The sequence below is a fragment of the Bombina bombina genome, chromosome 4 (assembly GCF_027579735.1).
Source record: "Bombina bombina isolate aBomBom1 chromosome 4, aBomBom1.pri, whole genome shotgun sequence".
Classification (NCBI taxonomy): domain Eukaryota; kingdom Metazoa; phylum Chordata; class Amphibia; order Anura; family Bombinatoridae; genus Bombina; species Bombina bombina.
Genome location: NC_069502.1, coordinates 816,637,668 through 816,659,096, shown reverse-complemented (window position 1 = coordinate 816,659,096; position 21,429 = coordinate 816,637,668). Strand labels below are relative to the sequence as shown.

The 21,429-nt window shown below is 43.0% G+C and overlaps 3 protein-coding genes across 4 annotated transcripts in view; 1 reads left to right on the top strand and 2 right to left on the bottom strand.

Annotated features, from left to right (window-relative positions):
- LOC128657097 (gastrula zinc finger protein XlCGF67.1-like) overlaps positions 1–3,926 on the bottom strand; it is a 62,038-nt gene extending 58,112 nt beyond the window's left edge. Inside the window, exon 1 of the mRNA XM_053711343.1 lies at positions 3,147–3,926. The gene's annotated coding sequence lies outside the window, so the exon portion shown is untranslated. The remainder of the gene's footprint in view (positions 1–3,146) is intronic.
- Positions 3,927–4,020: 94 nt separating this feature from the next.
- LOC128657098 (gastrula zinc finger protein XlCGF66.1-like) lies at positions 4,021–20,798 on the bottom strand. Its single transcript, XM_053711344.1, has 4 exons — positions 20,747–20,798; positions 12,850–12,955; positions 4,590–4,649; positions 4,021–4,227 (listed from the first exon to the last, which is right to left on the bottom strand). The coding sequence occupies exons 2-4, from the start codon at positions 12,925–12,927 to the stop codon at positions 4,066–4,068; spliced, it is 300 nt and encodes a 99-aa protein (XP_053567319.1). The 5' UTR covers positions 12,928–12,955; positions 20,747–20,798; the 3' UTR covers positions 4,021–4,065.
- Positions 20,795–21,429, top strand: part of LOC128657096 (oocyte zinc finger protein XlCOF7.1-like) — a 47,369-nt gene continuing 46,734 nt past the window's right edge. For both annotated transcript variants that reach the window (XM_053711342.1, XM_053711341.1), the window contains exon 1: positions 20,795–20,911. In XM_053711342.1, the coding sequence (XP_053567317.1) occupies positions 20,840–20,911 (72 nt within the window). In that variant the 5' untranslated portion in view covers positions 20,795–20,839. The remainder of the gene's footprint in view (positions 20,912–21,429) is intronic.

The following is a 21,429-nucleotide window of genomic DNA, read 5'->3' as shown; positions in this document are numbered from 1 at the left end:
GCAAGTGCTACCCAGGATCTGAACCAAAAAATGGTCAGTCTCCTAAGCTTACATTCCTGCTATTCAAATAAAGATACCAAAAGAACAAAGACAAATAATGATAATAGAAGTAAATTAGAAAGTTGCTTAAAATCACATATTCTTTCCGAATCAAAAAATAAAAATAAAAAAAATATGTGGGTTTCATGTCCATGTGCAGTTATCTCACACACACACACACACACATCTGATTATACAGTAATATTATTATTATCATTTATTTGTATAGCTCCGCCAAATTCCGTAGCGCTGGGTACGATAGGGGTATACAATGACAAAGATTTTTTATAAAACACAAAACATAACAAAATGAAACAAATCTGGTACAGGAGGAAGAGGGCCCTGCTTCAGAGAGCTCAGTCTACAGGTTTAGGGTGCAGAAACATAAGGTTGGGGTAGCTTGTTACATCGGTTGTAGTTGCAGCAGTGAGTCAGGCAGTTCATGTATTAGTTTGGTTCGAATGAGGGGTGGAGAAGAGATGGTACGCCTCGCTGAATAGGTGGGTTTTCAAGGAGTGTCTGAATCTATACAAGGTTGGAGACAGTCTTATGGAGCGGGGTAGAGAGATCCAGAGGACAAGAGCAGCACGTGCAAAGTCTTGGAGGCGGGAGTGGGACGTAGAGTTAACAGGAGTGGAGAGACGTAGGTCAGAGGTTGATTGAAGAGGACGGAATGGGAAATATTTCACAATGAGAGAGGAAATATAGTTGGGAGTTAGACTGTTAAGTGCTTTGTAAGTTAGGGTTAATACTTTAAATTGTATTCTGGAGTGTATGGGGAGCCAGTGTAGAGACTGGCAGAGCGGAGCAGCTGATGTAGATCAGCGACTTAGGTGGATGAGTCTAGCAGAAGCATTCATAATAGATTGGAGGGAGGAGAGGCTGTGTTTTGGAAGGCCATTTAGGAGATTGCAATAATCAATGCGTGACAAAATGAGGGAATGAATAAATATTTTTGTAGTATTTTGAGTAAGGAAGGGACGAATTCTGGAAATGCTGCAAAGGTGTGAACGGCAGGATTTGGCAAGTGCTTATATATGTGGGTTGAATGTGAGCTCTGAGTCTAGGTTGACCCCAAGACAGCGGACCTGGGGTGAGGTGTTGAGAATAGAGTCTCCAACTGTCAGATAAATGTCAGGTGTTGGATGTCTCGAAGGGGGGGGGGGGGGAATAAGAAGCAGCTCAGTTTTGGACAGATTGAGTTGGAGGTAGTGTGAAGACATTCAAGAGTAAATTGCTGAGAGGCAGTTGGAAATCTGCTTGAGTAAAGAGGGAGAGATATCAGGAGAGGAAAGATAGATTTGGGTATCATCAGCATATAAGTGGTACTGGAATCCAAAAGGAGACTATAAGTTTTCCAAGGTAAGGCTATATAGAGAGAGAAAAGCAAGGGGCCCAAGACAGAGCCTTGTGGTACTCCAACTGAGATAGGCATAGGATCACAAGATATGTTGTTAAAGGAAACCGAGAAAGAGCGGTTTGAGAGATATGAGGCAAACCAGGAGAGGGCTATAAGAATTTTATGTTTGCAACGGGTCTGTCTTCAGGTCCATCATTTACATAATTAATTCATTTCAGAGTTCAGAGATCTGAGTTTTAATCCCTTAACGACCAGCGTTGTACCCTGTATGACGCTGGTCATTATGCCCTTAAGGACCAGCGACGTACCCTGTATGTCGCTGCAGTCCTGGGCTTTTCTCTGCTACAATCTCGCTAAAAATAGCGAGATTGCACTATTTCTGCATGAGTGGGGCACTGCAGAAAAAGATTTTCAGAGTTAATCTCTCTGCACCGGACAGCGGTTGTGCCGATCATTGGTGGGTGGGAGCCACAGCAGGGAGGGCGGCCCATCGTCCATACGTGAGCGTGCAAGGTGCCGGGGTTTGGGAGCATGCGCAATCATCAATCCACCAACGAAGGAGGGAGCCAAAGGCGGGAGAGGGAAAAGGGAAGAAAAAAATTGGAAACAGATCCAGGAGGGGGTAGGGTATTGAGGGGGGGAAGCTACACTACAGAAAATGTTTTTTTTTTAATTTATTTATTTTTATAAAAAAATTTTGTAAACTGGGTACTGGCAAACAGGGTTCAGGGAGGTTGGGGGTAATGGGGTATCCTACACCTCAGAAAACATATATATAAAAAAATTATTTAAAAAAAAACAAAAAAAAAACACAACAACAACAATTGTAACAATCTTGTGACAATTGTGAGGTGGGGGAGGGAAGAGAGCTGATTTAGAGGGATCAGGGGGTGGGATGTGTCAGGTGGGAGGCTGATCTCTACACTAAAGCTAAAATTAGCCCTACAAGCTAACTAATTAACCCCTTCACTGCTGGGCATAATACATTGCAGCGGCATTTAGCGACCTTCTAATTACCAAAAAGTAATGCCAAAGTCATAAATGTCTGCTATTTCTGAACAAAGGGCATCCCAGAGAAGCATTTACAACCATTGATGCCATAATAACACAAGCTGTTTGTAAATAATTTCAGTGAGAAACCTAAAGTTTGTGAAAAAGTGAACATTTTTTTTCTATTTGATCGCATTTGGCGGTAAAATGGTGGCATGAAATTTACCAAAATGGGCCTAGATCAATACTTTAGGTTGTCTATTAAAAAAAAATATATACATGTCACAGGATATTCAGGGATTCCTGACAGATATCGGTTTTACAATGTAACTATCGCTACTTTTGAAAAAAAAAAAAATGGTTTGGAAATAGTAAAGTGCTACTTGTACTTATTGCCCTATAACTTGCAAAAAAAGCAAAGAACATGTAAACATTGGATATTTCTAAACTCAGGACAAAATTTAGAATCTATTTACCATGGATGTTTTTTGGTGGATGTAGATGCCTAACAGATTTTGGGGGTCAAAGTTAGAAAAAGTGTGGTTTTTTTTCCATTTTTTCATCATATTTTATAATTTATTTATAGTATGGTATCTTTAGAAAGTCCATTTAATGGCGAGAAAACGGTATATAATATGTGTGGGTACAGTAAATGAGTAAGAAACACAGCAAAAATTGAAAAATGGTCTGGTCCATAAGGGGTTAAAATAAATGATGAAGAAAACATTAACAGCAGCTTGTATCATAGATCTGTTACCTGCAGAGACGTCTGATGGGGTCTCCACTGGCTGAATATTCTGTACCAGTTCTGCAGCTCCTGTGTATAGATTTTAATCACTGTGACCTGTTAGTTCTAATAAAGAATAGAATCAGATTATTTTGTTAAATGGATATGAAACCATTTTTTTGCACCTAAAAAAGGCATCTTAATATGTATTCAATTAACAAAAACAAAGCATCTGTTACTTTTTGCATATCAAATATTTACATCTATAAATTAATATTAACATATATAAATGAATATATAACCGATTTAACATTGTTAGAATATATTTAGCATTACTGAAGCCATTTTGTGTAACCACCATTTTAAGATGTGTTTATTATATTTCATTATAATGTAGTTTATTATGCTGTGAAGAAAATATGCTGATGTTAGAAATACTTGTACATCAACAATGGCCTTGTAATGTCCTTAGCGATGCGTTATCTAAAACTGTTAGTTTCTTGGTATGATTCTTTGTCTTATATTTTACTGTGCCCCTTTGTTCTAACTCATGCTGTGTAACATGGTGTGATTTACGATACGTCATTGTTTAACCCCATATACTGTAACCATTTTCTATAAAAGTATGGTGCGCTTTTTAATAAACAGAACAGTGATTAGACTTTTCCTGGCTGCATGTCTGATTTCTGTTCCCGAGATCTCTTGTCAGGTAACCCATTCAGTTCCAGGTGAAGGTGTAGAATACTACTAAGTGCTAACTGACACCCCCCCTCCCCCCCTTTTAAGATAAGGCCTAACAAACATTAATCTCTCTTAATCCTTTAAATGTGTTATTTTTGTTTATAATCAGATAGCTCATTAGATCACTTGTGATAGAATCACTGTAGATTTACTTTCTGTCAGTCACTGTAGTGTATGTGCATTTCCTGCGTGAAATATTTATTACTAGCTACACAGCGTTACCTGAGCTCTCGTTTCCTAGGATCTCCATAGTCCATAGTGCTTGGCAAGTTTCCATCATGACATCCTTATAAAGCTCCTTGTGTCCCTCTATATATTCCCACTCCTCCATAGAGAAATACACAGCAACACAATCACACTTTATAGGCACCTGAAACACACACAACTCATTCAGCACTGACACAGGGACTGGTTCTGTCACACACTTTTACTGACAGAGCCAGGATAATGTTAATGAGAACATGCAGATACACAGTCAGAAGGTACAATAGGTAAATGCACACAGGGTCAGATGGGTCAGTAAAGGGAGTCACTGTGTATAATGTCACATTCCCCAGCAGTGCTCATGCTCCTCTCAGCTGGTGAATTGCTGCTGTTGGGGGATAATGATACTGAGAACATGCAGAGACACAGAGAGAAGTTAGGAAAACACACACAGGAGCAAATAGGTCAGTAACGGGTGTCACTATAACATGACTTTGATATAATGTCACATTCCCCAGAAGTTCTCACCTCTCTGCTCTGCTGGTGAACGCTGCTGTGGGAGGGACTCTTCTTCACAATGACATATTCCTATAAAATTTATATAAGAGAAAATCATCCGTTTCCCTGGACTAAGAGTTCTTGTTTACTTCTAATTCTCTTTAAATTAAGGGGCTTTCTTCACAATCTTGATCACCACAAAGTAACATAACTGACTGAATTACTTTAAATATGTTCTGTGGTTTGAGGATGCTGAAGACGGAGGACATGAGCTTCAGTCAAAAATAAAGAGCCTTTGGGTGAGGTCTAATTTGGGACAATAGAGTTGAGTCTTTGGTTGATAGGACCATGCTCAACAAATATGTTCAAAAGTTAGGAGCCAGCCCAAGGCACGCACACACACACACATATATATATATATATATATATATATATATATATATATATATATATATATATATATATATATATAAAAATATATTCACTAATACAATAAAATACAGTTATAATACTAAATAATAAACTCCATTTTCAGAATACTGTGCAAATCAAGAGAGCTTCATGTTAATTTGCAATGAAAGATTAAAACAAAATCCAGCTAGAGCATTATAAATCAATAATAAATATAAAGGCAGCTTGAGACTCATTTCTGCAAAATAAAAACAACAGTCTGCTCTAAATGACAATCTTTAAGAGCCATATATTACATATCACCAGCGTTACACTTTCAGAATGAAGCAGCTAGAAGGCAGAGCAGTTAGCACACTGTACTGTACATCTATATACTTGCAGTCCTCTCTGGTCAGATTTTAAAACGTAGCTGTGGAAGTTTGATTCCCCCTACTACACTGAGGAGAAACAGCTGGTAGAAAAGGGAGAGGAAGTGAATGTAACGTTGGTTGGTAAGACAGGAGTTGCAGCTTTATCTCAGGGTCTCTGTGTACTCTGACACTGGACACAGCAATACTAGAAACAACTTGTGATGTCCTGTTTTATGCAGGAACTTATGCAGTGTTCTTAAATTAAGGGTTTGTTGCTCTTTTAATGAATAAAACAGGCAGTATGATTTGAACTACCTGTTAGATCACTGGTGAGACTTTTACTGATAGAAAACTTCGTAGATGCCAAACAGAAGCAAGGAATATTTGGGTAGAAACAATTGTTGCAATATAAGTAAGGAACATAAAGCAAACAGTTCAGAAATAAATGATAGAGGTAATATGTATTTTGATACACTTTGTGAAAGCGTCAGTAATTGATTCTTGTTGTAGCAATGTTCAGATATGGCTTCACGCACTCACACATAAAATATATACATCACAGACAGACTATGGTAATAACCGGTAGATTCAGCAAGGTAATGCGGATGTTTTCCAGAGAGTGACAACGTAAGAACAGATCCTTTGTAAATGGATTAAATATTACCTTAAGTTTGAAGAGAGCGGTTTTACCTCTGTGACCGGTATACAGCTTCAGTGAGAGTGCGGCTTCCAGACGCTGCAAGTAGATCCGGTGCTCCTTGATTCAGTTTGTTTGTTAAATTAGAATTCCGGTAGAATGAGAGAATAACTTTGAAAGTAAAGTGTACAACAAAAGATCCTAGCTTACTACTCCTGTTCAGAGAGAAAGAAATCAAAGTAAGTTAGGTATTTTCAAAAGTAGAATCACAGCAATAGGGATGCGGTCAAAGAAGCTGCAAAGAGAAAACAATTTTCAGGCAAGGAATGATGGTTCAGGTGTGCCTGATATAGGGTGGAGGAAAAGTAGGCGGGATATACCTTAAAGGTATATCACACACTCCCCCCGCTAAGGGGTCCCCCAATTGACGAGAGGGATGGCTTCAAAGGATACCTGCGATGAAAAGATCTAATTAAACGGGGAGCAGAAATGTCAGTGCTACGATGCCAAGAATTGTCCTCAGGACCAAAACCTTTCCATTTTAATAAGTACTCTAAGTGATGATTCTTGATCCTAGAATCTAGAATATGTTCCACCTCAAATTCATCGTGGTCATCTATTTGTAACGCAGTTGGAGTCTGAAGACTGGATTGTACAGTAGAAGTATAAGGTTTAATCAGAGATACATGTATAGTGGGATGAATCCTATAAGCTGCAGGAAGAGTTAAACATACTGTCATAGGGTTCAAAATTTTATTGATTACAAAAGGTCCAATGTATTGGTTTGCCAATTTCTTAGAGGGTACATGAAGTTTTAGATTCTTTACAGATAGTAACACTTTGTCACCCACTTTATAGACTGGACTGGGTCTGTGACGTTTATCATAATAAGCTTTCTGGTAATTCTTTGCGTCAGATAAATGTTTTTTGACTAGGGCTAGTCTTGCTTCTAGTTGTAAAGAATAGTCTTTAGCAGCTGGTGAGTTTACGTCAGTTTTAGATAGTGTCAAAGTTGTCGGATGATAGCCATAGGTTACATAGAACGGTGTCATTTTTGTTGAAGATGATACTGAATTGTTGTAAGAGAATTCCGCCATTGATAAATAATCTATCCAATCATCTTGCAAATGGGAAATGTAACAACGAAGATATTGTTCTAATGTTTGGTTTAGTTTCTCAGTCATCCCATTGGTTTGGGGATGGAAAGCTGTTGAGTATCTTGGTGTAATTTTTAATAATTTGCATAATGATCTCCAAAAAGATGAGGTGAATTGTGTACCTCTATCTGTTATAATATCAGTGGGTAGTCCATGAAGTTTCACTATGTGGTTAAGAAAAACATTAGCTGTAGTAAAAGCTGAAGGTAACCTTTTTAGGGGTATAAAATGTCCCAACTTTGTTAGATGATCTATTACAACTAATATAGTGTTAAAGTTCCTTGATTTTGGTAGCTCTACAATAAAGTCCATCGAGATCATGGACCAGGGTTTATCCGGAACTGGCAATGGGGTCAACAATCCGATGGGCCCTTTATGATCTATTTTATTTCTAGCACAAATGTCACAGGAATTGACATAATCTTGAATGGTTTGATTCATTTGGGGGCACCAAAAGTTTCTTCTTGTTTTTTCAATGGTTTTTTGTATTCCGGTATGACCGGATAAAGGTTCGTCATGAGTGTGTTTCAATATTTGTTTTCTTAATGAACTGGGTATATACAATTGATTTTTATGGTTTATCAAACCAGTATTTAAGTTTTTGTGACAGGATTTAGGTGTATTGGTTTCTTTTTCTTGTGCCCTTTTAATCTCTTCCTCTAGAGGTGTTAGGGCTCCAATAAATTTTTCGATTGGTACTATTGGAGTCATGGTCTCTTGAGGTGTCATTTCCTGTACTCTGGATAATGCATCAGCCTTGGTATTCAGACTTCCTGGTCGGTAAGTGATCAAGAAATTGAACCTATCTAAGAATAAAGACCATCTTACTTGTCTGGAAGTTAGAGTTTTACTTTTCTTCAAATATTCCAGATTCTTATGATCTGTGAAGATTTTAAATGGTTTTTGTGTACCTTCCAGTAAGTGCCTCCATTGTTCGAGGGATACTTTGATAGCAAGGAGTTCTTTATCTCCTATACTATAATTATTTTCTGCAGGTGTGAATCTTCTTGAATAATAAGCTACAGGAAATAATTCTGATTTGTTGTCTACTTGTTGAGATAGAACTGCTCCTATACCTGAACTTGAGGCATCTACCTCTAACACATATTGCAGATCAGGATCTGGCATGTGTAAAATGGGGGCTTTGGAAAATTGCCCCTTTAAGTAGTCAAAAGCTAATTGGGCCTGTTCGGTCCATTTATATCTTTGTTTCTTACTAGTCAACTGAGTTAAGGGCTTTACTATATCAGAAAAGTTTTTTATAAACTTTCGATAGTAATTGGCAAAGCCAATAAAACGTTGTAGTGCACGAACTGATTTTGGTGTAGGCCATTCTAGTACAGATGAAACTTTATCTGGATCCATTTGGATCCTGTTAGGAGTTATTATGTATCCCAGGAATTTGATTTTGTTAACATGAAATAAACACTTTTCATGTTTGGCATATAACTTGTGTTCCTTCAATCGCATTAAGACCCAACGTACATGTCTTTCGTGTTCCTGTTCTGTCTTGGAATAAATTTGAATGTCATCTAAATACACTATAACACAAATATCCATTAAATCTCGGAAGATTTCATTAATAAAGTGTTGGAAAGTGGCTGGAGCATTGCTCAATCCAAAAGGCATTACATTGTATTGGTATAACCCATATCGAGTCCGAAAAGCGGTCTTCCATTCGTCACCTTTCTTCATTCTGATAAGGTTATATGCCCCTTTTAAATCTAATTTAGTAAATATTTGTGCTCCTTTTAACCGTTCTATTATCTCTGGTATTAGTGGTAATGGATACCTGTTTTTTATGGTTATGGAGTTTAAAGCCCTGTAATCAATTATAGGCCTTAGAGTGCCATCTTTGTTTTTTACCAAAAACATGCCTGCTGCAGCAGGGGATGTGGAGTGAGATATAAATCCCTTTCTCAGGTTGTCATCCAAATAGGACCTTAAATATACTAACTCATCTTGTGATAGAGGATAGATCTTCCCATGCGGTATTGGTGACCCTGGAATGATATCTATAGGGCAATCGAAGCTTCTGTGGGGTGGTAAATTTTCTGCTTCTTTCAAATTGAAGACCTCTGCCAAATCCTGATATATCCCTGGTATCCCTGTCTCAGATGATGAAAGAATACTATGAGGGTAACAGGTGTTTAGGCAATATGTTGAGTCTAGTTTAAGTTTTGAATGTTCCCAATCTATTTTAGGATTATGTTTTTGCAGCCAACTATATCCTAAAATAATAGTATGTAGTGATATGGGGATCACATCAAATGTAATATATTCTGTGTGCCCATTGTTTATCATTGTGAGCAAAGGTATTGTTTGGTGTGTAATGGGTCCCTTATTTATTAAAGTACCATCAATTGATTTAACAAACACAGGGTTCTGCTTGCAAACCAGAGGAATTTTATTATTTACAATATATACAGAATCAATGTAGTTCCCAGATGCACCTGAGTCAATCAATGCCTTGGAGTGTATATTTTCCTGATCCCACTGCAAAGAGAGAGGTAAAGTCAATTGCATTGTATCTGAGATATGATATATGTTTTGATAACCTGTTTTCTTACCCTTCTTTTGTCTTTGTAATGAAGGACAGCTTGAGACGTTATGTTCTTTTTGTCCACAGTATAAACATAAGTTTTCTAATCTTCTTCTCATTTTTTCCTCATTACTTAGCCCCTTGATAGTGCCTATCTCCATAGGGGTTACACTACCTTGATGTTTCTCAGATGTTGTAGTGTAGGTAACCTGGCGCCTGGGTATTGTGTCTGAAGTGAATCTCTCTGCTCGCCGTTCCCTGAGTCTTCTATCTATGGATGTGCTTAATTTTATAAGTGCTGGAAGAGTATCAGGCATTTCCTGGCGAGACAGTTCATCCTTAAGGTTTTCAGATAGGCCCAGCCTAAACTGATTCTTAAGGCTAACTTGGTTCCATAGTGAGTCTGTTGCCCACATTTGAAATTCAGTTGTGTACTCCTCCACCGTGCGCTTACCCTGTTTGAGTGCGCGTAGTTTAGATTCTGCAGTGATTTGTGTATCTGTGTCTTCATATAAATTAGACATAGCTTGAAAGAAATCCTGTAGTGAATCCAAAATTGGGTCATTATTTTCATAAAACCTGTTAGCCCAGGTTCTAGGCTCTCCCTGTAGAAATGAAATAGTGGTGCAAACCCTGATGCGGTCTGAATAATATGTGCGGGGTCTCATGGTAAAAAGAAGTTTACAAGCAGTCTTGAAATCTCTGAATTCATGTCTTTTGCCAGTGAAAGGTTGAGGGTATTGAATATGGGGTTCAGGTACATCAGTACTTTTATGAGACATATATTCTTTAACAATAGCTTTTAATGCGGTATTATCTGCTTGTACTTCTGTTAAACCTTGTGCAAGATAATCTAATTTTCTTTGTATGTTAGAGAACTCAGTTTTAATTTCATTTGCATCCATGATATCAAAGTTTTGTTTACCAGTAACAAACCCTTAGAACACTGTGGCCTGAAAATTATGTGATGTCCTGTTTTATGCAGGAACTTATGCAGTGTTCTTAAATTAAGGGTTTGTTGCTCTTTTAATGAATAAAACAGGCAGTATGATTTGAACTACCTGTTAGATCACTGGTGAGACTTTTACTGATAGAAAACTTCGTAGATGCCAAACAGAAGCAAGGAATATTTGGGTAGAAACAATTGTTGCAATATAAGTAAGGAACATAAAGCAAACAGTTCAGAAATAAATGATAGAGGTAATATGTATTTTGATACACTTTGTGAAAGCGTCAGTAATTGATTCTTGTTGTAGCAATGTTCAGATATGGCTTCACGCACTCACACACTCATTCATAAAATATATACATCACAGACAGACTATGGTAATAACCGGTAGATTCAGCAAGGTAATGCGGATGTTTTCCAGAGAGTGACAACGTAAGAACAGATCCTTTGTAAATGGATTAAATATTACCTTAAGTTTGAAGAGAGCGGTTTTACCTCTGTGACCGGTATACAGCTTCAGTGAGAGTGCGGCTTCCAGACGCTGCAAGTAGATCCGGTGCTCCTTGATTCAGTTTGTTTGTTAAATTAGAATTCCGGTAGAATGAGAGAATAACTTTGAAAGTAAAGTGTACAACAAAAGATCCTAGCTTACTACTCCTGTTCAGAGAGAAAGAAATCAAAGTAAGTTAGGTATTTTCAAAAGTAGAATCACAGCAATAGGGATGCGGTCAAATAAGCTGCAAAGAGAAAACAATTTTCAGGCAAGGAATGATGGTTCAGGTGTGCCTGATATAGGGTGGAGGAAAGGTAGGCGGGATATACCTTAAAGGTATATCACACAACTACAGCAGACAAAGTGAGGCGCAGTTCCAGGCCCCTTATGCTATAACAGTAAGAAGCACATAGAAACCAGGAGTACAGCAGAGTACTTGGTACCTAGGCAGACTGACACTACAGGGACATGAAAACTGCACAGCCCAACAGTACCTATGACTGCAACTCTAAAATAAAACCACCAGCAGTCAGCAGCACTTTAACTAGTCTTCTTGTACACCGTTAATAAGGGAAAACAGCAACACCGCCACCTCAGAGACCCAGCAAATGGTGCAGGGAGGGAGCAACACAGATGTAGGCAGAAAATACCCCACCTATACTAGCACAGGATCAGCTTTTTACTGAGCTGGCATTCCTCCTCCTATTATAAGCACCGCTGTTCCATCATTAATTTGGGGAGGTGCAGGTCTAGTTTTTATTTGCCATATGAAAAATGCAGTGCATACTACACACTCCCCAGCCTAAACCTTGACAAGCACACTAAACGCCACCAAAGCATTGGCTTCTCCTTAACATTTATTAACATGTTGTCTTCACTCTTAGCCACACCAGTAATTGCAGATTTTACCCACCCCTGAAGGATGAGCATTTTACAAAAAAACATTGCCTCAAAATGATCCAGCCACACTGGGGAATTTTTTTTAGGTGTGTCTGGTGGTAGCCGGCAGCAGGAAGTGGCGGGCACCCTTGGGGATCTCGGGAGCTCCAAACCAGGGTGCCAGGCCCTAATTTTCAGTTGCCAGTTGCGCCTCGGCAAGCACTGTGACAGAAAGTTCGTGGGTTGCTGTAGTCCTGCAAGGTAGCACTTGGTAACTAATGTTCTTTATATATTTTTTGTTTTGTTTTGGGTATTATGCAGTGGGACCCTTGAATTTTTGTTAATGATGGCAGGGTCATGCAGAGGAGTACTAGGGCTGTTTAGTTTTACAGTGAAGGATTGTATATGCGCCCCTGGGTGCTGGGGTGGTTTTGCAGTGAAGGGTTGTGCAGGGGACCCTGGGTTTTAAGGGATGTTTTACAGTGGATAGTTGTGTAGGGGTCCCTGGGTGCTAAGGGAGGTTGTTTCATTGATTGTTGTGCAGGACCCACTGGGTGATTGGGGAGGTTTTTCAGTGGATAGTTGTGCAGAAGACCCTGGGTGCTGAGGGAGGTTTTTTGATGGAGGGTTGTGCAGGGACCCCTGAGTCCTGGAGAGGTGCAGTGGATAGTTGTGCAGGAGAAATGGCTGGTAATAGAAACTTTGCAGTGGAGAGTTGGTGCAGGGGTCCCTGGAGAGGTGCAGTGGCCCCTAGATGCTAGGGGGGATGAGGGAGGGTTGTAAAGGGTACCCTGAGTGCTGGGGGGTATGCAGGTGGCCAAGTTCATGTAAGCATTAATAATATAGGTCTGGTGATCAGAAGCAGCACTCACCTCTCCGGTCAGCAGGCAGATGATGCCCAGGGCCTGACTCAGGAACTGCTCTGCCATCTGCTTTCTGTAACTGTTCATCTTGACTCAGATGTTAGAAATGTGACCCCTGCGAGAAGGAAGGAAGAAGCAACAAATGAGAGATGGGAAAGAGTCAGAGCTTTTACAGTATTTATATTATGGTAAAGCTATGATTATGTGATTTAAACATGTTTATGTCCCTTATGTACAATATAATACTACACATGTGACCAGCTGCATGTAGAGCAGATAACACATACAATGTGACAATCTTTATACAGCAGGTTTATAAAACGTTATGGAGGTGACGTATTTAATGAGCCAGCAAAAATCATGAGAAGCAGACGGTGAATGTGCACAGCAGAAGTTATCTCCCACTGCAGCACACAAGTGGCGCTAATAAAATGTGCCCAAGGGCTGGGTGAAATTCCCTGTAAACTTTGGCCAGGAGAAGTGCGAGAGTTACAGCAGTATCAGGTCAGCCATTCAATTACAGAGCCACCGGGTGCTTCAGCGGTGCACGTGCTGGCAGTGACCTGCAGAGGAGCTTCCAACACTGAATTCAGCAACAAGAGTGAGACCTCTGCTTTCAGCTGCTGGACTTAAGCTCCTCCCTCTGTTGCTTTTCTTTAATTTGCGTTTCGGTATCTGACCCTCACTAATTAGCCACATGTGACAGGCAGTGCTGTATCACCAGTCTGCCCATTCAACCTTCCTGCTTGAGGAGACAACTGTAGGGTACAGCAATTTCACATACGTCACAAACTGCACAGCAAACTAAACTTAACATAAACGTGCTGCCTCATTCAATCTGTAGGAAACCACTACCTGTATTGCTCTCTTTTATATAAGTAGGATTTGTCACTTTAGATCTTGTTTCAACTCTACTGTAACTAAGGCAGGGACATGCTATAAATTAGTCCCTTAGAACCAGCCTAATTACCCTAAAAATAATTGTATTCCAGTACCCTCCCTTTTACCTCCCCTCCCTCACTCAGTCCCCCTTCTCAGAATCTCTCTTCCTCACCCACAGCCCCCCTTCTAATCCTCTTAGCCCCCCTTTCCCTCACAGAGCCCCCTCCTCATCCAGTTCCCTACTTAACCGTTCAGCTCCCTTCTCCCTTACAAAGCCCCTCCTCACCCAGCTACCTTCTTAACCTTTCAGCTCCCTTCTCCCTTAATACAGCCCCCTCCTCTCCCTCTCAAAACCTCTCTCCATCACATACAGTACCCTTCTCACACTTTTCCACCACTCTCCCTCACACAGCCCCCTCTTTACTCTGTTAGCAACCCTCTTCCTCGCTCATCCTCACTCTCTCAAACACACACAGACCATTCTCACCCTCTCAGTCCCCTCTCCATCATACACCCTCTCAGCCTCCCTCTCATAGCCCAGCTTTCTTCTCACCATTTCAGTCCCCTCTTCTTCACACACAGCCCTTTCTCATCCTATCAGTCCCCATCCTTACCCTCAAACAGCCCCCTCCTCACCTTCTCAGAACCTCTCTCCCTCACACACAGCCCTTTCTCACCCTCTCAGCCTCCTTTCCCTCATTCACCCCCCTCACCCACTAACAAACAGTCTCTCTTTACACTCTCAGCTTCCTCTTTAAAGGGACACTGAACCCAATTGTTTTCTTTTGTGATTCAGATAGAGCAATTTTAAGCAACTTTCTAATTTACTCCTATTATCAAATTTTCTTCATTCTCTTGGAATCTTTATTTGAAATGCAAGAATGTAAGTTTATATGCCGGACCATTTCTGGTGAACAACCTGGGTTGTTCTTGCTGATTGGTGGATAAATTCACCCACCAATAAACAAGTGCTGCCCAGGTTTATGAATAAAAAAAATAGCTTAGGTGTCTTCTTTTTCAAATAAAGATAGTAAGAGAACGAAGGAAATTTGCTAATAGGAGTAAAATAGAAAGTCACTTAAAATGACATGCTCTATTTGAATCACGAAAGAAATAAAATGGGTTCAGTATCCCTTTAACACAGCTCCCTTCTTAACATCTAAGCCCCTTACTTACCCTCTCATCTTCCCTCACTCGCACACAACTCTCTCATCAACTTCTTAGTACCGGTCTACCTTACACACAGCCCCCTTTCAGCCCCCCTCTCCCAGACCCTCCTCACTTTCTAAATTCCCCTCTCCCTTACACAGTCTCCTCCTCTCAGCCCTTTTCTTTCTCACACAGTCCCCTCCCAACATCTCTCTTCTTCACTCTTAGCTCCTCCTTACCCTCTCAGCTCTCCTCTCCCTCACACAGCCCCCTCCTCACCCTCTCAACACCTCTCTCCCTCAGTCTAAGCTCCCCCTTACCTTCCTCTCCCACACAGCCCCCTCCTTACACTTTCAACACCTCTCTCCTTCATGCTCATCTCCTCCTTACACCTTTAGCCCTTCTCATCCTCTAAACACCTCTTATTACTCACTCTCAACTCCCCCTTACCCTCTCAGCTCTCCTCTCCCTCACACAGCCCCCTCCTTACCCTCTCAAAACCTCTCTCCTTCAGTCTAAGCTCCTCCTTACCCCTTTAGCCCTCCTCATATTCACACAGCTCCTCCTCAGCCTCTCAGCAGTTCTTTCTCTCACTCTCAGCTCCCCCTTACCCAGCCCCCTCCTCGTGCTCTCAACACCTCTCTCCTTCACTCTCAGCTCCCCCTAACCCCTCCTCTCCCACACAGCCCCCTCCTCACCCTCTCAACAACTCTCTCCTTCACTCTCAGCTCCCCCTAACCCCTCCTCTCCCACACAGCCCCCTCCTCACCCTCTCAACACCTCTCTCCTTCACTCTAAGCTCCTCCTTACCACTTTAGCTCTCCTCATCCTCACACAGCCAACCTCGCCCTTAGCTCCCCCTTACCACTCCTTTCTCTTACACAGCCCCCTCCTCAACACCTTGCTCCTTCACTATCAGCTCCCCCTTACCTTCCTCTCCCTCTCACAGCCCCCTCCTCACCCTCTCAACACCTCTCTCCTTCACTCTCAGCTCCTCCTTACCACTTTAGCCCTCCTCATCCTCACACAGCCCCTCCTCACCCTCTCAACACCTCTCTTCTTCACTCTCAGCTCCCCTTACCCTCCTCTTCCTCACACAGCTCCCACATCACCCTCTCAACACATCTCTCCTTCACTCTTAGCTCCCCCTTAACCTCTCAGCTCTACTCTCCCTCACACAGCCCCTCCTCACCTCCTCAACTCTCAGCTCCCCCTTACCCCTTTTGCCCTCCTCACACAACACCTCTCTCCTTCACTCTCTGCTCCCCTTACATTCCTCTCCCTCACATAGCACCCGCCTCACCTCTCTCCTTCACTCTTATCTCCCCCTTACCCTCTCAGCTCTCCTCTCTCACACAGCATACTCCTCACCCTCTCAACACTTCTCTCCTACACTCTCAGCTCCCCTTATCTTTTAGCCCTCTTCTACCTCACACAACACCTGTCTCCTTCACTCATAGCTCCCCCTTACTCTTTAAGCTTTCCCTCACACAGCCCCTCCTCCCCCTCTCAACACCTCTTCCCCTCACTCTCAACACCTCCTTACCCTCCCACAGCGCCTCCTCGCCCTCTCAACACTTCTCTCCTTCACTCTCAGTTACCCCTTACCCATCCTTTCCCTTACACAGTCCCCTCCTCAACCTCCTTACCCCTTTAGCCCTACTCATCCTCACACAGTCCCTCCGTACCCTCTCAACAACTCTTTCCCTCACTCTCAGCTCCCCCTTACCCATCCTTTCCCTTACACAGTCCCCTCCTCAACCTCTTAACACCTCTCTCCTTCACGCTCAGCTCCCCCTTACCACTTTAGCCCTCCTCATCCTCACACAGCCCCCTCCTCACCCTCTCAACACCTCTCTCCTTCACTCTCAGCGCCTCCTTACCACTTTAGCCCTCCTCATTCTCACACAGCCCCTCCTCACCCTCTCAACACCTCTATCCCTCACTCTCAGCTCCCTCTTAACCTCTCAGCTCTCCTCTCCCTCACACAGCCCCTCCTCAACTCTCAGCTCCCCCTTACCCCTTTAGCCCTCCTCACACAACACCTCTCTCCTTCACTCTCTGCTCCCCCTTACATTCCTCTCCCTCACATAGCACCCGCCTCACCTCTCTCCTTCACTCTTATCTCCCCCTTACACTCTCAGCTCTCCTCTCTCACACAGCATACTCCTCACCCTCTCAACACTTCTCTCCTACACTCTCAGCTCCCCTTACCTTTTAGCCCTCTTCTACCTCACACAACACCTGTCTCCTTCACTCATAGCTCCCCCTTACTCTTTAAGCTTTCCCTCACACAGCCCCTCCTCCCCCTCTCAACACCACTTCCCCTCACTCTCAGCACCTCCTTACCCTCCCACAGCGCCTCCTCACACTCTAAACACTTCTCTCCTTCACTCTCAGTTACCCCTTACCCATCCTTTCACTTACACAGTCCCCTCCTCAACCTCCTTACCCCTTTAGCCCTCCTCATCCTCACACAGCCCCTCCGTACCCTCTCAACACCCCTTTCCCTCACTCTCAGCTCCCCCTTACCCATCCTTTCCCTTACACAGTCCCCTCCTCAACCTCTTAACACCTCTCTCCTTCACGCTCAGCTCCCCCTTACCACTTTAGCCCTCCTCATCCTCACACAGCCCCCCTCCTCACCCTCTCAACACCTCTCTCCTTCACTCTCAGTTCCTCCTTACCATTTTAGCCCTCCTCATCCTCACACAGCCCCTCCTCACCCTCTCAACACCTCTATCCCTCACTCTCAGCTCCCTCTTAACCTCTCAGCCCTCCTCTCCCTCACACAGTCCCTCCTCACCCCCTCAACACCTCTCTCCTTCACTCTTAGCTCCTCCTTACCACTTTAGCCCTCCTCATCCTCCCACAGCCCCCTCCTCACCCTCTCAAAACCTCTCTCCTTCACTCTCAGCTCCCCCTTACCTTCCTCTTCCTCACACAGCCCCCTCATCACCCTCTCAACACCTCTCTCCTTCACTCTCAGCTCCTCCTTACCATTTTAGCCCTCCTCATCCTCACACAGCCCCTCCTCGCCCTCTCAACACCTCTATCCCTCACTCTCAGCTCCCTCTTAACCTCTCAGCCCTCCTCTCCCTCACACAGTCCCTCCTCACCCCCTCAACACCTCTCTCCTTCACTCTTAGCTCCTCCTTACCACTTTAGCCCTCCTCATCCTCACACAGCCTCCCTGCTCTAGACTATCACCATGAAAGCTTCAGACAATTTCTATAAATTAGACAGCGAGAAAAAAAAAATATTTCTTACTATACAAATCCAAATCTCCCCCTATCTATCTTAAACAGTTATATAGGAGTCATTTTTTTTTCTTTTGCCTCCTCCCTTTCCTCTTTCTTTCCCCCTCCACCTTCCTTTCCTATCCTCTTCCCCTTCCCTCTTCCCCCTCTTTCTCTCCCTCCTTGCTACTTCCTAACTTTCTTTCTTCCTATCTCCTTTACTTCCCTTCCTCTATTTCCTCTCTATTGAGTCCCATTTCTCTAGGTCTAGCCTTCCACTTTATTTTATAGACCTAATGACCCTTTTTAAACATCTTCTCCCTTTCAATGTTTGTTTTTTTTCCTCCCCTCCTTTCCTTTCTTCTTCATTTCTCTCCTTCCCTTCCCCCCTTCTCCTCTCTCTCCCTCCTTTCCCTCTTCCTTTCTCCTTTCCTTTACTCTAATTGCTTCCCGTGGCAAACATCCATATCTAATATTGGCATATTTTTGGTATATATATCCTTAAAAAAAAATTAAAAAAACATCCAAACAAAAAAAAATATATATATAAATAGATAGATAAATAAGATAGAAAAAGACCCTACCCACCGCCTCACCACCCGCCACTCCTCACTCAACCCCGACTACCATTTATGGCTCTGAATCTAATACCATTCAACTGGAAAGATATTCCGTAGAATTAGTTGTTCAAATTCCTCAGTTTTATGATAATGTGATGTCAATATAAATTGAGTTGAGATAGGATAGGATAAAATGACCCTCAACCATTTAACAAAAAAACCTCTAACTTTTTTTTATCAGATGTAGGTATTATGAGAAATTGTTCAAACAGTATTTGGTGAAAGATTGAGTGCGTGAAACTTTCAATTGAAGGACCTACTTTATTTTTCCAGTTTTTCAAAATTAGACTACGACCTACCAGATTAGCAGTGTTAATTAAATTATTATTCTCTCTGTCTACTTGAAGTTTCAGTCTACCTTCTATTTTGCGGGTAAGCCAGTACTCTACCGTAGCCCAAAACTGCAAGATCTTAGGACAAAACCAGAAGCAATGCAGCTCTTAACCTCTCAGCCCTCCTCTCCCTCACACAGTCCCTCCTCACCCTCTCAACACCTCCCTCCTTCACACTTAGCTCCCCCTTAACCTCTCAGCTCTCCTCTCAACACCTCTACCCCTCACTCTCAGCTCCCCCTTACACCTTTAGCCCTCCTCTCACTCACACAGCCCCTCCTCACCCTCTCAACACATCTATCCCTCACTCTCAGCTCCCTCTCCCCCCCCTCAACACCTCTCTCCTTCACTCTCAGCTCCTCCTTACCCCTTTAGCCCTCCTCTACCTCACACAACACCTCTCTCCTTCACTCTTAGCTCCCCCTTACCTTCCTCTCCCTCACACAGCCCCCTCCTCACCTCTCTCCTTCACTCTTATCTCCCCCTTACCCTCTCAGCTCTCCTCTCTCACACAACATACTCCACCCCCTCTCAACACCTCTATTCCTCACTCCCAGCTCCCCTTACCCTTTTAGCCCTCCTCTACCTCACACAACACCTCTCTCCTTCACTCTTAGCTCCCCTTACCCTCCCACAGCGCCTCCTCGCCCTCTCAACACCTCTCTCCTTCACTCTCAGTTCCTCCTTACCCCTTTAGCCCTCCTCATCCTCACTCAGCCCATCCGTACCCTCTCTACACCTCTTTCCCTCACTCTCAGCTCCCCCTTACCCATCCTTTCCCTTACACAGTCCCCTCCTCAACCTCTTAACAACTCTCTCCTTCACTCTCAGCTCCCCCTTACCACTTTAGCCCTCCTCATCCTCACACAGCCCCTCCTCACCCTCTCAACACCTCTATCCCTCACTCTCAGCTCCCTCTTAACCTCTCAGCCCTCCTCTCCCTCACACAGCCCCCTCCTCACCCTCTCAACACCTCTCTCCTTCACTCTCAGCTCCTCCTTACCACTTTAGCCCTCCTCATCCTCACACAGCCCCTCCTCACCCTCTCAACACATCTATCCCTCACTCTCAGCTCCCTCTCCCTCACCCCCCCCCCCCCCTCAACACCTCTCTCCTTCACTCTCAGCTCCTCCTTACCCCTTTAGCCCTCCTCTACCTCACACAACACCTCTCTCCTTCACTCTTAGCTCCCCCTTACCTTCCTCTCCCTCACACAGCCCCCTCCTCACCTCTCTCCTTCACTCTTATCTCTCCCTTACCCTCTCAGCTCTCACACAGCATACTCCACCCCCTCTCAACACCTCTATATTCCTCACTCCCAGCTCCCCTTACCCTTTTAGCCCTCCTCTACCTCACACAACACCTCTCTCTTTCACTCTTAGCTCCCCTTACCCTCTAAGCTCTCCCCTCCCTCACACAGTCCTTCCCCTCACTCTCAGCACCTCCTTACCCTCCCACAGCCCCTCCTAGCCCTCTCAACACCTCTCTCCTTCACTCTCAGTCAGTTCCCTCTTAACCTCTCCTCTCCCTCACACAGCCTCATTCAAAGACCTCAATCCTCTATTCATCATACAACCCCAATCCTAACTCACACATCAGACAACAGGGGGGGCTCTGTTAGCTCTCACGCTGCATCCTGTGTTACACACAGCTGATAACTCACAGCACAGCTGAGCTCACGTACAGAGTATAACACTGATTTGTTAACGCGATCCCTTTCAGCTAAGGTATCAATGATGTCACGGCAGTCACGTGACCGGACCGGTCCTACAGCTGGATGGGATCTAGCTGCTACTATGGTAGCATAAGCATTACAAGAAAAGATGACACATTAGTAGCTTTGCTTTGTGTAAGTGCTTTATATCTGTATTTATTGTACTGAATTAGTGCGTGTGAGGCAGAAAGAGCATCTCTATGCTGTTACATATATGTATATAACATACAGGAGAGCAGGCTGTGTATATGATTTATAGCGAGAATCTCAAGATCATTTAAATCTATATTTACTGTACAGAGAAGGGACTCTGTGTGTCTGAGGCAGAGTGAACCTCTGTATAATATTATACATCTGTATATAAGGTAGGGCAGGTTGCTATTGTGAGGTAGAGGGAAACTCCCTATAATATTATACATCTGTATATAAAGTACTGGTCAGGGTTCTCTTGTGAGGCAGAGGGAAAATCCCTATTATATTATATATCTGTTTATGTACTGGGGAGGGTCTGTGTGTATATGAGACAGAGGGAACTGACTATAATATATATGTATATAAGGTACAGGAAAGGGCTGTGAGTGTGAGACATAATCTCTATTTATAATATTATATATCTGTATATAAGGTATTGGAAGAGGGGATGTTTGTAAGGC

What these genes read in the sequence shown, in the direction of transcription:
- LOC128657098 (XM_053711344.1), bottom strand. Translation starts at nt 12,927, where the DNA reads ATGAACAGTTACAGAAAGCAGATGGCAGAGCAGTTCCTGAGTCAGGCC. An exon ending in TCTGCCTGCTGACCGGAGAG is followed by an intron (nt 4,650 to 12,849) that starts GTGAGTGCTGCT and finishes TAAATTTTATAG; the next exon opens with GAATATGTCATTGTGAAGAA. An exon ending in TTCACCAGCAGAGCAGAGAG is followed by an intron (nt 4,228 to 4,589) that starts GTGAGAACTTCT and finishes TGTGTGTTTCAG; the next exon opens with GTGCCTATAAAGTGTGATTG.